Below are 16,085 nucleotides of genomic sequence, written 5' to 3'. Positions count from 1 at the left end.
TATGTTTTCTATTTAAAATCATTGGCTGGCAGATTACTCGAAAATATTTAAGTAAACATAACGTGTGGAGAATAATCTCATTTCAACAATGAAATAAAGCGAGACTGATGCCCAAGCGGAAAGAAAAGCGAACTCACTTTCACTGACGGAACGTAATACGGTGACACCCGGCGGAAGTGAACCCTGGAGCGTCAGCTGGAGGATGAAATTGTGGATGTAACGTGGATAATATTTCATTTGTAATAAAACAAAAATGTCTTCTGTCGCTTACTTGAGAGAGTTTATCAGCGAGCGACTGACTGCTGCTGCTGAGGAGATATTCAGAGTTTTTGAAGTCACCGTCGTCGAGTACGAAGAAGAGATCGACCGTCAGCGCAAACTGCTGGATGTGGCTCTGAAACCTGAAATAAAGTTAAACAGGATAGGTGTGTAAAACGTGACAACAGTAACACCGCAAAACAGATCCATTAGATTTATATATAACGCTAATTGTTTAAGTCTACAGGTACTTTCCCCCAATCATCATAATATTATTAATTCTGTCCTCTGTTCCTCCAGAGCTCCAACAGCAACATGTCTTTACAGAGGAGGAGGAGGAGGAGGAAGTTCTGGCTGAGCAGCAGCTCTGTATCCAGGAGAGGAGCTCCAGTCTGGACCAAGAGGACCCAGAGCCTCCACTGATTAAAGAGGAGCAGGAGGAACTCTGCACCAGTCAGGAGGGACAGCTTGTCCTGAATCAGGAGACTGATACCTTCATGTTGATTCCTTCGTATGAGGAAAGTGACCACAGTGAAGCCGAATCGAGCGGTGACCACCAGCTCCTCGCTGACAGCTCTCGTGTAGCTGAGAGCCGAGATCATAAAGTGGGCGTGCGTGGAGACTTTCAATCAACTACAAATGCAGAGACGAAACTACAGATTGAGCATCATGAGAGCACAAGTCACAGTAACAATGAATATAACTCTGCCACGTCAGAGACTCTCTGTGATTCTCACACAGGCAAAGTGTCTCATAAATGTGGCACTTGTGGAAAAATCTTTCAGTACAAGTCAAAATTGCAGAGGCACCTGAGCGTGCACACAGGGGAGAAGCCGTACGTTTGCAAGTTCTGCGATCAAAGATTCGGATACATGTCGGCACTGAAAACTCACGTGAGAATCCACACGGGTGAGAAGCCGTATTCCTGCAAAATATGCGGGAAAGATTTCGCACTTACTACTGCCCTGACATCCCACATGAGAACGCACACAGGCGAGAAGCCGTACCTGTGCATGACCTGTGGGAAAACGTTCCGTACCATGCCACCGTTGAAAAGGCATATGAGGATCCACACGGGTGAAAAGCCGTTTGTTTGCAAAACATGTGGGAAAACATTCTGTCGGACATCAGAGTTGAATACGCATATAAGGATCCACACAGGCGAGAAGCCGTACTCCTGTGAAATATGTGGGAAAGATTTCAGACTCAACGGTGTCTTGAAAGTTCACAGGAGAACCCACACAGGGGAGAAGCCGTACCTCTGTAAAATATGTGGAAGCGATTTCAGCTGTAGTAGTGGCTTGTTGGTCCATATAAGAAGAGCCCACACTGGTGAGAGGCCATAGCCCTGCAGCACCTGTGGGGAAAAAGGTGTATGGTTCGGTACGTGTGTGTAAGAGTGTTTACAGGCAAGTAAACTGAGCAAAAGTTGTGTGTGAGTTCCTCTGATGTGATCACAGACGAACATCTTTCCTGTGTTTCAGCCCAGCGGCCCAAAGGTGTAAACACCCTTCCTGTTATGCAGCCAAAAGGCCCAAATGAAAGGAAATGAACATCTCCGCTATGTCCTCACACAATAGTGTTTGCAGGATGTTGTAGATGATAAGTCGTAGTGGTCAACACAAAACACATTACAACTGACTGAAGTCAGAGGACACAAAATGGGAGCACTTGTTGGAACATTTACTCAAATTGCATACTTGAAAAACACACGAGGATCAATACTCACATGAGAAACTCATCCATTAAATGAGATGCACTACTGACACATCATGTGACATCAGAAGTAAAGCTGAAGTTAAAGTATACAGGCAGCGGTGGAACTGAACTACATTGATTGTCCTCATTTGGCCAAGTTAGCATGTAAATAATCTTACAGATATGAAATCTTGAACGCTGCTAATAAAAAAACACATTGATTATATATTACACGTACATCTGTTTTACTAGATCTCACAGGCAAATGTGCTTTTTAGGCCATGACATTTACTTGACAGCTCTTGTGTGTGTATTATTAGCTTATTTTATATGATGCCTCGTTAAACTGTTGAAAATAAGAAGGCTCCACCTCGTCTAATTCATCCCCTCACACATCTTTGTGAACCAGGGTGCCGGCATCAGTATTTGTACAGTACAACAAATTATTATTTGAAGGACATGTAAGTCTGAAAGACATGAATCATTGCTATTTGTACATTGTGGCCTCAGTAAAACTGAGATGGACCTCTGAGCATAAGCGCTTTCATGTTCACATTTGTTCTGAGAGAAGTTTCACTAGTTTACTAACTTTGTGAATGCATGGTGTGTTTTTAAACTGTTGTGGTAGAAATTTAAAGAATGTTTAACTTGTGCATTAGTTTGGGAGCCTCTTCAGAGGCCTTCACACTCGACATACTTGATGTTAGGAGGCTTCGGGTGTCTGGTGTCTCGTAAGTCTGTGTTAAAGGGCCACTGTGTAGTTTTGGAGAAGAAGTCAAAGTCAGAATTTTAATATTTACAATATTAAAGAGGTAATAATTCAAACTCAGAAATACACATCCCTCCCATACCTGAATAAAAACTCCTCAGAGGAAAATAAGATCCCAGGAACAGAGTTTGAAGCTAGAAAGGTGGCAGGGTCCGCCAAATATAAACAAAGCAAAGAATGAAAGTCATGAAAACGAAGAGGGTTTGTTTATTTAAGTTTGTTTAAGCATTCAAAAAAAAAATAGTCAATGAAGATCTTTCTCTTCCTCCCCAAAACTACATAGTGCACCTTTAAGCTCAGATCATGTAACACTAATTTAAGTTTTTGGACTGTGTCCATGTTTACACGCTGTGGAACAATCTCTGATCACAGATTCCTTTTGTAATAAACTTTTTTAACCAAGGCTCTCGAAGTTTGTTCTGCTGTTGATCAAACTGTTTTGCTGCGTTACATATATTTAAAATGTGTTTACAGGAAAGAAGATTAGAGGAAACACTGCTGTTTCTCAGATTGACTGATTTACATACAGTCTAATCACTTTTGTAATGAAATAACTGTTAACACGTAAACAGTCTTATAGTACTTCACCACCTACAACTCATTTTCAGGTTAGGATTATTTTAAAAAAATGAATGAGCTCATAAAATGATAATGTTTTGTTAAACAATCCAAGGGGATGTAAAAAAAAAGATAAATAAATAAAGGTGGAACTGAACTTCACCTTGTTTGGGTGCTACAAACAAATGACACTCATTATGGCATCAGTAATTAAAATTAAATATTACATGACACTGAATTACACTGTGACATTTCTACTTTAAAACTTCTTCAGTCACTTAAAATGTAAAATGTGGTTCTTTAGGGGAAGCGAGGTGAATGTCCAACCTTGATGCTGACATTGATAAACGTACAACTTTAAATAAAATGCCTTTCCCCCCCCCCCATAAATAAAAGAGCACCCAGTAGTTGGCGGTATGTGCCTTAAAAGTCAGGATTTCAATCCGCCATAAAACGGAGAGACGAAGAAGAAGAAGAAGTCTGCGGCTGCTGTTTGCAGCTGGATGATCGTGACACTTCCAACTGAGGAGGATGGCGGGTGGATGTGTCGCAGTGAGTTAGCCTCCTTGATTTGTAAATCAAGCAGCGATGTCTTCATCTGAGTTCCTGAGAGACTTGGTGAGAAAGCGACTAGCTGTTACTGCCGGAGAGGAAATATTGGGAGTTTTTAAAGAAACCATCGCCGGGTACGAGGAGGAGATCGACCGTCAGCGCAGACTGCTGGATGTCGCTCTGAAACCTGACGTGAAGTTACACAGGAAAGGTGTGTGATATCGAGTTATTGTTTCTAATTAACGTTTTACAGCTCAAAACAGAGAAATCGGATATAAATATGAAGACAGTTGTTGATAAGTGCACTCACAAACTTACAAACACACATGTATTTATATACTCATGCAGGTATCAACAGAATAAGGCAGAATAAGTGTGTTATATTTGTTTATTAATTTAATATCACACATATTCGACTTTATATATTTGATCTCAATACTTTGTCCTCTGTTCCTGCAGAGCTCCCACAGCAACATGTCTGTAAGGAGGAAGAGGAGGAGGAAGGTCTCTCTGACCAGCAGCTCTGTATCCAGGAGAGGAACTCCAGTCTGGACCAAGAGGACCCAGAGCCTCCACAGATTAAAGAGGAGCAGGAGGAACTCTGCACCAGTCAGGAGGGAGAGCAGCTTGTACTGAAGCAAGAGGACGATACCGTTATGTTGATTCCTGCTTATGAGGAAAGTGACCACAGTGAACCTGAACAAAAAAGTGACCACCAGCCTGAGCAGGCAGACTCAGTGTAGGGAAACATGCCTACGATCTCATGTGGACCTGTGACCTGCTGAGGCCCTGTTTTTTTTCTCATTATTAACACTTTCCATCTGTGTGAGGACGTTATCAAGATGGAGACGCCGGGATGTCTCCCCGTGTTATCTCTTAGGAGGGAGAACAACACTCTCTCGTCATAAAACCACCAGAGGGAATCAGTTTGAATTAATTTACGATGGTAACCCCCCTGTACGAACTGTTTTTGACCTAACCAACAGGAACATTCCTTTCACACAGGTCAAACGAAGGAAACATATGAAGCTACTTCTCCTTTAAAACCTCAACCAAAGGAACCGGGATTGTTTGTGATAAGTTGTGTGATATAATGTCTTTATAATTGTAATTAGGTAACACGTCTGATGGACCGATCTTGCTATCTGTCCCTCAAACTCATCCTTCTTCTCCCTACTTCCCAATACACACACTAGAGAAAAGGACGGTGGAAAACCCCCCCCTTTCTCTACCTCCTCTCTTTGAAGAGATTAACGACACATCTGTTTCAGTGTTATCTTTGGTACATTCCAAACAAATGGTCAGAGTTTCCTCTAGACTTCAGAAGCATTTCTAATTAACCATTAAATCAGAGTCTGACCTGTTTAATTCTTACAATTTGAAATCCAGTAAAATAAGCTCATCAAACTGAACCAATTCCTAAGTTTCTGTGATGAACATGGACTGAGATCCCGCTTAATGCTCACTGGTGTCTGGTGTTTGGTGGAGTCACAGTGCCATCTAGTGGTAAGTTATGGTTAACTGGATTAGACTGTCGGAGATCCTTTTTTCTAACGTGTTTATAAACTACAATTTAAAAGTCTGTAAAATGTTTTTCTTCACAAGCCTTAAGCTAACACTAGAAGGAACATGTATAAGCGACCAGTTTCATCAGTCCTACGTTGTTTTCAAGTGTATTCTTATGTTCTGATCCAGTGTTGATTTCATTTAAGTGTTCAATGATTTTAATCAGATCATACTGTCTTATTGTTTCACAAAAGTCCATCTACTTTTGCCATGGTAAAGTTCTGAGAAAGGCTAAGCGCGATTTCGAAGCGTTAACTTGATAGTTGGAATTAATCAAGTTTAAAGGTGTGGAATTAAAACATCCACACTGGGAGTGTGGTCAGTACGCCCCCTTTGCTCCGCCTGCAACAAGAACTATTAAAACCAAGGGACAGAGCTCCCTCGTTCTCTCTTTCCGCTCTTTCTCTTCTTTGCTTAATTTTTCAACACTTTACTTTGCTTCTTTTTGTAACAAGCTCCTAAATCTCCGTACAATCGACCACGTGCGATAATCTTTAAGAGCTTTTATTTTTGTTAGATGTTAATAGAAGTAAGTTCCGTCCTTACTATTTTTGTTAAGTATCACTATTTTATTCAGTGAAACAGAATTCAGTTTAATTATTCTTGTATTGAGAAACAACTGAGGAAGCGCCAGGCCAGCGTTGTCCTTTCGTTATCCTCGTCAGGAAAGTTAAATATCAGTTGAATTAGAGTTAAAAGTCACCACTCAGAGTGTGAAGATAAACAACAGTCTTTTTAAGACTAAAAACGCCAAGCAAAACGCGCAGTGTCACTGCCTGTTTCCACAAACCTAGGACCACGGTTTGCAACGACTTTGTGCCAAGCTGAAGTTACGCTGCCCTCTACGCTCACGAGCGGTACCATCCCGCTGGGCAGCGAACCGGACCATCCTCTGCTGAGCGCTGGACCAGCTGATCTCTCTCCGACACCTGGACGAGAGAGAGCCGCCTGCTGTGAGGTCGAACCGGACCATCCTCTGCTGAGCGCTGGATCAGCTGATCTCTCTCCGACACCTGGACGAGAGAGAGCCGCCTGCTGTGAAGTCGGATCGACCGCATCTTCCCTCTTTCTTCGGGACCCGCAGCTACCGCGAGCCAGCAATCCCTCAGACGAAATCCGGCAGAAAGATCGAAGCGAAAGGCTTCTCCACTCTTCAGACGAAGTAGGCTAAGCATCTTGCACACGTTTCACTAAACGTTCATGAGTTGGTGTTCTTTTAATTCCTAATTCATAATAATCTTTTCACAAGACAAGTCCGGTTAGGGTCTCGTTAGTATCAAAATTACTCTCGTAACATTTGAATGCTGCCCAGACTCACGACTTTACCATCGCTCACTTCCACCTTAAATAATCCTGTCACTTTAACCATACAGTCTTCACATTTCTGTTTGTTTTATTGTTGTCTGAATCATCATTTCATTTATTCACCTTGATTTATTTAGTAAATAAACATATTTAACCGTACGTCGTTGTCTGTGCTTACTTGCTTTGATGTGGAGAACCGAGGAAACTGTATAAAGAAGTCACTAATTCAGCTATGAGACTAACTAAATTGATTTAAATTGATACAAGTTAACCTTGTTTAGTCGGATTTGATTAATTACCTCCGGATTATTCAAATAGACAAAACATCGGAGGTGGTGCCCCATTAACGAGTGTTTTATTAATCTTCAGTGATTAATACATTTGCCTTTAATACAGTGTATCTCCTACATCAGGATCATCAAGATATTCAGAGTCAAAACCAAAAACCAGTCAAACCAAAAGACATCGAAAAAGCAGAAGGCACAGTGATACTCACTCAGGTGAAACGTCTCATGAATGTGACCAGTGTGGGAAAGCTTTTAAGTTCAAGTCAAAACTGCAGGAGCACCTGAGGGTCCACACAGGTGAGAAGCCACACCGTTGCCCCAAGTGTAGAAGAAGATTCAGTCAGACATCAGAGCTGAACACTCATTTAAGGAAACACGCGGGTGAGAAGCTGCATGTGTGCAAAACGTGTGGGAGAGCTTTCAAACACAGCAGCTCCTTAACAGTCCACCTGAGGTGTCACACAGGTGAGAAGCCATATTCTTGCAACATCTGTGAGCAAAGATTCAGCCAGTTATCAACGTTGAACGGTCATTTAGGAGTCCACACAGGCGAGAAGCCATGTTCTTGCAGCTTATGTGGAAACAAGTTCACAAAGGGTTCAGAGCTGAAACGCCACATGAGAATCCACACAGGTGAGAAGCCGTTTTCGTGCAAAATCTGTGGCAAAGCTTTTAGACTCAACAGCGCCTTGACAATCCACATGCGAGGCCACACAGGGGAGAAGCCACATTCTTGCAAAACATGCGGGAAAGATTTCAGATTCGGTGGGGAGTTGAAAGTCCACATGAGATCCCACACAGGCGAGAAGCCCTACAGTTGCAAGGCCTGTGGGACAAGATTCCAGATCAAGTCGCTGTTGAAAAGGCATATGAAAATCCACACGGATGAGAAGCCACATTCCTGCAAAACATGTGGGAAAAACTTCCAATTTGAGGGGGACATAAAAGTTCACATGAGAATCCACGCAGGTGAGAAGCCTTACCCTTGCAAAACATGTGGAAAACATTTCAGAAGTAGTAGCAATTTGTCAGTCCACATGAAATTACACAGATGTAACCCTGCCTAAGATGTGGGAAAAGATTCTGACGGATGCCAGACCTGAAAAAACATGGAAGCATTCATACAAGTATAAATCTGTATACCTGAGGGAGCTTTCAGACTTGGTGCTGCCATGACAGTCAACATGAGAAAAGCCCACACTGGTGAGAGGCTGCACCTTTGCAAGATCTGCAGGAAACAACGTGCTGGTTCATGGTTAATTCACACAAGAAGTGAGGAGCCATATGATTGACTTTCACGTCATTCAGCAAGCATACACACAAAAGAGACCAAAGAGCTGAAACTCCTCTTTGAGCAACAGCGTTTGTCAATTGTTTTTGTTTACTTTGACGCACAATCATTGCATAGTTCCTACAGATGACTTGTTAAATGAGTTTCAACCTCAATTATATGAGTGGATTTCAAACTTGAAACCGAATCATCGTGATGTTGAGCTCACAACAACAGTCACTTCCGTTGTGCTTTGGGGAACTGGACCCTGAACCCTAACTTTAACGAGTAAAGATAGATTTATGTGTCTTTGCTGGAGTCTTTGATATCTTCACAACAGCCACATCTCAGACTAAATGCTAGTTTTGGTAAAATCAAGCTGTCATTTTCTATAACAGGTAAATAAGCTCTCCACACATAACATCAGTGAAAGTGTTGTTATCAATGAGATATGACAAAGCATCAAACATGCATTTTAGATTAATTGTGTAAACTTACAATGTGTGATGCCAGGGTTTTCTACCAGGAAGTTTTTTGTAAACAAGCGTTGTGATTCGGTCTGTGCATATTTTGGTTTTGGGAGGCTTTAGAGGAGGCAAATTAATTGTAGTTTAAATGTTACATGTACGTGTTGTGCTTTTTCTTTTGAGCTGCTACTGTTGAGGATTGTCTTTAATCTTGACATCTCAAGTGATGAAGGATACTCAGGACACGCGATGCCTTACTTTGAAGTATTTAATGAAGCTCTATCGAGGAGAAATGGCTCAACAATACAAGTGTATGCATGGTGTAATGCCAAACCAGTTCTGGAGGACACTTCCCAGTCTCTGGGTATTTAACCCTTACAAAGAATATCCATACAACCACATATAATACTGCCTGCGCATTTTTATCATGTGTCCTCAGATAGCACTGCCATTGAGCAAGTGGCCTTGCAGCAGCATGTCTGGCCTCGAACAACCATCAAAGAAGAACCTTGGCAGATGTTTCTTATGTCCATTCCTAGTGAAGCAGATACACAGAATCATTAGACTGCTGAAGTATGATGAAACCCTGTTTACACAGCAAAAATTAGTCAAAAGTAAAAAAATCCCCTCAAACCCCCTCTGCAGGAAGTAGGGTAAAGGTGAAAACCTCCCCTCTTCTGGTTTAGACTCTACGACAGAGATAAGGAAACTCGTGTGATTGGCCAGCCGTGAACTGTATGAGTTAAACTGACAGGCCTCCAAAAGCGGGAGAAATATTCCCATTGGTGGAGAAAGGGAAGTGTGTAAAGGAAACTACATTTTGCTATGTTCTCTGGTTCCATGCTCTGCAGACTGTGGTGCTCATTCTTTAAAATAATAATAAAGAGTTAAGGAAGAAGACTTCTCTCCGTGTTTTTCATTATTATTGAAAGTTATTCTACTACACTATGAGAGATAAATTAGGTCTCCAACCACAACATAAGTGATGCTTACTTAAGTCTAATTGAGATTAATGGAGCAAGAAGAAGGTCCATTACTGTCGCCATGCAGCCAAAAGTCCTGGGGACAACGAGCGCTAGCAGGATTTAATGTCAGGGTTTCATTCTGAATTTCCTTTAACAGCTCTGAAAAGTGGCTTTTGTATGCTGACCTTAGAAAATGACATTTAATTCATTTTTTAGTATTATCATAATCATTACATAACCTCTTAAATATCTTTTATATATTTACTTATTAAGCCTTATTAATTACAGGTTACATTATATTAAATGTATATTCTTATCATATTTGTTGCAGATAAAACTACACACACACATTCTTATTAAATGTCCTAAAATGGCCTTAGATATTGAGCAAGGCCTGATGGCAGTCTGTCTGTCCTCAAGTAGCAGGGCAGAGTGACCCAGGCAGATTTCTTATGTGTCCTTTAGATAAGGAGTACTTAAGTATTGACAGAATGCCTTGTTTTCGGCAAATTAAGGATGAGTGATAAGCAAAAAATATCGCAGAACCCCTAGTAGGACATACGTTTCAAATCCATTTCAGATGGTATGGGATGAGCTTCAAGTGTCCAAAGGCTTATCAGGAGTTGGAACCTCAGCATCTGATAAAGAATGTAGCTGTGTGGTTGCACGAGGTACAGACTTGTGTTTTATACTACAAAGATATTTGCATATATACTGTACAACTACACCCGAAATTCACCCAGTATGTGACCTGTCAAACCAGAGAGAAGACCCTGGACCTGCTGTATGCTAATATAAAAGACACATACACCTCCACGTCTCTCCCCCCGCTGGGAAGATCAGATCACAACTTGGTGCTTCTCACTCCCTGCTATGTGCCTCTAGTGAAGAGGCTGCCTGTGACCACAAAGACAGTGAGGACATGGTCAGAGGACTGCTATGAGGCACTGCAGGGCTGCTTTGAGGTGACTGACTGGAATGTACTCTGTGAGCCACATGGAGAGGACATTGATGGGCTTACTGAGTGTATTACTGACTACATCAGTTTCAGGTGGACTGCATTGTCCCAGCAAGGACTGTGCGCTGTTACCCAAACAACAAGCCTTGGGTAACAAAAGACATCAAAGCCATACTCAACCGGAAGAAGAAGGCTTTCAGAGGTGGCAACAGGGAGGAGCTGAGGGACATTCAGAGGGACCTGAATGTCAAGATCAAAGAGGCTAAGGACGGCTACAGAAGGAAGCTGGAGTGGAAACTCCAGCAGAATAACATGAGGGAGGTCTGGAGTGGTATGAGGACCGTCACCAGTTTCAGACCAACTAGCAGTGGAGCTGATGGTAGTGTGGCCAGGGCCAATGAGTTGACTCTGTTCTTCAATAGGTTTGATGGAACAGCCCCTGCTGGCTCTCCTGTTGACTGTCTCCAGCCACCACTGCTTCTGACCCCCCTCCTCCTCCTGATAGCACTCCATCCAACTTTATGAGCCCCTCACACCCACCCCCCACTCCTCACACCTCCTCTGGCTCCCATGCTACCTGCCCTCCTCTCACTGTAGACTCCAACTCTCCCCCTCCTCGACCTGCACTGTTTACACCGGTGGATCTGAGGAGAACCAGGACACCAGTGACCCCAGTTACTATCCTGGGGCATAACGTGGACATTGTTGAACACTACAAATATCTGGGGGTGTTCATTGACAATAAACTGGACAGGACTAAGAGCACTGAAGTCCTTTACAAGAAGGGACAGAGCCGCCTCTATTTTCTGAGGAGGCTCCGCTCCTTTAACATCTGCCGGACTGTGCTGAGGATGTTTTATGAGTCTGTGGGTGCCAGTGCTATTCTGTTTGCTGTTGTGTGCTGGGGCAGCAGACTGAGAGTAGCAGACGCCAACAGACTAAACAAGCTGATCAAGAAGGCCAGTGACGTTGTGGGTGTGGAGCTGGACACTTTGATAGCAGTGTCAGACAGGAGGATGCTGTCGAAGTTGCGGGTGATACTGCAGTATGGTGAGGTATCTGAACAACAGCACATTCTGTACTATGAGTTAACTGTGATAGGGTGTTCCTCTGTGTAAGGTTTAAGGAATACAGCTGTTCTGTGTGTGTGCGTTACATGTTAGCTACAAGATGAGGCCCTTAAAAGGGATTACACTGAGCTCGGCTCTCATCCCAATTGTTTGGATCTGGCTTAACATATACATTTCCATATAGAGACAGAGAGAGATTCAGGGCGGCTTTAGGTCGTAAAGTCCAGAAGTGACATCAGCAGAGTTAGGTAACTCTCGCCTATTGGATAGATGGACCCTCAATCCACCAAAGTGACTAATTAGAAGAAGTAGATAGTTGTAGGCAGAAGCGATCTAAAAAGGCCCACACAGACAGAGAAAGTCAGTGGTGGACACTTGTAGATTTCCTAGAGTAGAGAGGATTTCTGATAGAGCAGACGACAAAGCTTTCGGCATAACTTTATCAGAAATTGGGAACATCGGGTGCGGCCGCACTGGTTTCGGACGCAGGCTTGAAATCTGTTTCAATAAAGAATGTTCTTTCCATCCACCATCTGCCTCCGAGGACTCTCTCATCACCAAACTACACACCAACACCTTTGATGGAGACTGCCCAGAAACAACAATGGCTCTCACCCTCTCCACAACGCTCTGGTCAAACAGAGGAGCACTTTCAGCGAAAGACTAATTGCTCCCAAATGCATCACTGAGCGCCACAGGAAGTCATTCCTACCTGTGGCCATTAAACTTTACAACTCCTCCCTCTGATGATCGGACTCAAATGGCTATTTATATATTTATATATGTGTATATATGTGTATCTATGTATATTTCCCATTTACCATATTTATATTGCACTGTATATCTGTAAATACTTAGATTGTCTGCTTTATTATTTTATTTTATTGTCTACTTAACTATTTTATTTATATCTTTACCTTTATCTCTTGTTTCCATTCATGCCATATTTCTTTTTCTACTGTATCCTGATTGATTTCCTCAGACTCTGCTTAAGAAATCTTCCATTCAGCAACAATATCTTTGTTTGAGTATTTGAGCGAGTTTGTCAGTGACACATCTCAATTCAGTTGTGGAAAAACATATGTCTGCGTTTGTATTATTAACTCAATCAATATTTCAAATATTAAAATTCTGAGTTTGAATATTTCTCCTCCAAATCTACATGGTGCTCCTTTAACTTTGCACACCAAGGCATCAGGTGAAAGCGGAACGAAAAGCTTGCGCACGTTCACTGTCGGAACCTGACAGCGTGACATCCAGCGGAAGTAAACAACATATACGTTAGCTAAGTAGCTAGCTTAGTAGCGGCATACGGAAGAGGACGTGGTAGTCGTAGCACTACTGATTTATCTAACTGTAAACAAACAACAATGTCTTCAGTTGAGAGTTTGAGAGAGGTCATTAACGAGCGACTAACCGCTGCTGCTGAAGAAATATTCAGCGTTTTTAAACAAACTATCATCACTTTTGAGGAAGAGATCGATCGTCAGCGCAGACTGCTGGATGCTTTGAAACCTGAAATACAGTTACAAAGGACAGGTGTGTAAAACATGATTATTTTAAAAGCACAAAACAGAGGAATTAGATTTTAATGTAAGCTGTTAAATGTAGGTTATTCTGTCCTCTGTCCCACCAGAGTTCCCACAGCAACATGTCTGTAAGGAGAAGGAGGACGAGGACGACGAGGAGGAGGAAGTTCTCTCTGACCAGCAGCTCTGTGACCAGGAGAGGAACTCCAGTCTGGACCAAGAGGACCCAGAGCCTCCACAGATTAAAGCGGAACAGGAGGAACTCTGCACCAGTCAGGAGAGAGAGCAGCTTGTACTGAAGCTGGAGGATGATACCTTCATGTGGATTCCTGCTTATGAGGAAAGTGACCACAGTGAACCTGAACAAACAAGTGACCACCAGCCTGAGCAGCCAGACTCAGGATCAACAACACATTCAGAGCCAAAGAAAATACATCAAAAAACCCAAACGCACTGTAATACTGACAAAGTTGAAATGTCTCATGAATGTGACCAATGTGGGAAAGTTTTTAAGTTCACCTCAAAATTGCAGGAGCACCTGAGGGTCCACACAGGTGAGAAGCCACATTGTTGCAGCATCTGTGGAGCAAGATTCAGTCAGACATCAGAGTTGAAAACTCATTTAAGAATCCACACAGGTGAGAAGCCGCATTCGTGCAAAACCTGCGGGAAAGCTTACAAATATAGTAGTGGCTTAATAGTCCACCTGAGAAGTCACACAGGTGAGAAGCCATATTCTTGCAACATATGTGGGGAAAGATTCAGTCAGACGTCATCCTTGAACTTTCATTTAAGGGTCCACGCAGGTGAGAAGCCACATTCTTGTGGCGCCTGCGGAAAAGAATTCAAAAAGGGTACAGATTTAAAAACTCATATGAGAATCCACACAGGTGAGAAGCCGTATTCGTGTGAAATTTGTGGCAAAGGTTTCCGACTTGGCAGTGTCTTGAAAGTCCACGTGAGAAGCCACACAGGGGAGAAGCCATATCCTTGCAAAATCTGTGGGAAAAGATTCTGTGACGCTTCATCGGTGAGCAGGCATATGAGAATCCACACAGGTGAGAAGCCGTATTCATGTGAAATATGTGGCAAAGATTTCCGACTTGGCAACGTCTTGAAAGTTCACATGAGAAGCCACACAGGGGAGAAGCCATACGTTTGCAAGATCTGTGGGATGAGATTTACTGTCGGGTTTTTATTGAAAAAGCATAGGACATCTCACATGGATCAAGAGCTATATTATTGTTAAAGATTCTGTTGGATGCCCGACTGGCAAAGGGACAAAAAGCATGCTAAACATGTGGGGGAGCTTTCAGACAAGACAAGACCACGGACAAGCAAGTAGTCTTGTTCAGTTCTAGTGATTCAATGTATAAATACATTAGATCTGAGGAGCTACATGTCTGCAGTCCTTTTAGGGAAAAAGTACCTGAGTCTAGGGATGGGACGATAATAGATTTAATGCCAATTGTGACAAAAAACACTCACAATTAGTTGATCATGGATAATTTTTATCATGGGGTTAAATTCTGAATCAAGATGATCGTAAAAATCCTGTCACGAATGACTTAAAAATCTTTCTGGCCTGCTGGTTTCCAGATCTATTTTGAATTGCCTAATCCTGTCACAATGGCTGAAGGCTCGGCTTGCACTTTGTATCCACCACAAAAACAATTTAAATCAAATGTGTGGAAATATAACAGATTCCAAGTGGAAAAACAACAGTGAGAGGAGGATACCAGCGTTATGATTTATGATTACTTATTTAAGATTCTTTGATTGTTTTCCACTTCAGAAAGAAAAGATTGTGTTCTATCTGTGATGAAATAAAAATGTTTTCTAACCAAATGTAAAGTGATTCCAGTATATTTTAGTGCAATATATATATATATTTTTTATTATGTTTGAAGAATATTTTTTAAATTGTTGTGATAATATTGTGAATGCTGGACAGGATAATTGTCAAAAGACATTTTCATATCATCCCATGCCTACCTAAGTCACACAATATGTATTACTCTACTAAGTTAAATATTCTCTGTATATACTCGGCAGGTAAAAACTCTTTAAAATGTGACACGTGGGAAAGCTTCTGTGGCTACATGCATGTGATCTGACAAATTGCCACCAGTGAGTTTGATATTCTGCCAAAACATTTGGAAGAGGTTTCAGTTCAGTTAAAAGGTGTACGCTCTGTATCTCAGGTATCTTTTTCAGACTGAGCACACAGTGGTGGCTATAATTCTAACGTTGTGATGTGAGGGACCGATATCGTGTGCATAAGAGCCTTTAAAATGTCATGAAAGTAAATGTTTTCAAAAGCCCAGCGTCTTGTGGTTTTTGTCTGTAGCTCTAAACTCCCAGAAGTGAGGAGCCACATAATTCCAGCACTTGTGGAATAACTTTTACTTAATTCACATACTTGAAACACCTGACGACCAGTGTGTGTGTGTGTATATATATATATATATATATATATATATATATATATATATGAACATATATAAATACTATTTACTATTCAACAGATAATCATTGTACATTTTTATTGCACTACGTTTCTTCAACAGCTATAGCTATAGTACTTTTGGGGCTGCAATATTTTGATTTAATTATTAGTAATTTTTTAAGAAGAAAAGTCAAACTTCTCTGATTCCAGCTTCATAAATGGGAATATTTTCTGGTTTCTTTGCTCCTCAATGACCATAACCTGAATATCTTTGGTTTGTAGACGGAACAATATATTTGAGGACATCATCATGGAAGAGAGGGATCTTCATTGACGGATTTATTAATGCTTAACAAACTGACCTTAAAGGACAACACAATTTCA

At 41.7% G+C, this 16,085-nt stretch overlaps 1 protein-coding gene across 1 annotated transcript; it reads left to right on the top strand.

Moving 5' to 3' along the window:
- Positions 1–191: 191 nt before the first annotated feature.
- On the top strand, positions 192–15,568 carry LOC311261878 (uncharacterized protein). The gene is made up of 9 exons (XM_084360891.1): positions 192–425; positions 559–1,590; positions 3,864–4,046; positions 4,295–4,574; positions 10,581–10,620; positions 10,741–11,075; positions 11,564–11,703; positions 13,014–13,262; positions 13,360–15,568. Exons 1-9 carry the CDS (start codon positions 254–256, stop codon positions 14,499–14,501), a joined length of 3,573 nt encoding a protein of 1,190 aa, XP_084217017.1. The 5' UTR covers positions 192–253; the 3' UTR covers positions 14,502–15,568.
- Positions 15,569–16,085: the final 517 nt, after the last annotated feature.

This window comes from Pagrus pagrus, assembly GCF_965226575.1.
Source record: "Pagrus pagrus genome assembly, chromosome: 8".
NCBI lineage: Eukaryota > Metazoa > Chordata > Actinopteri > Spariformes > Sparidae > Pagrus > Pagrus pagrus.
The sequence above is the reverse complement of the archived record's forward strand: the minus strand, read 5'-3'. Positions and strand labels throughout refer to the sequence as shown.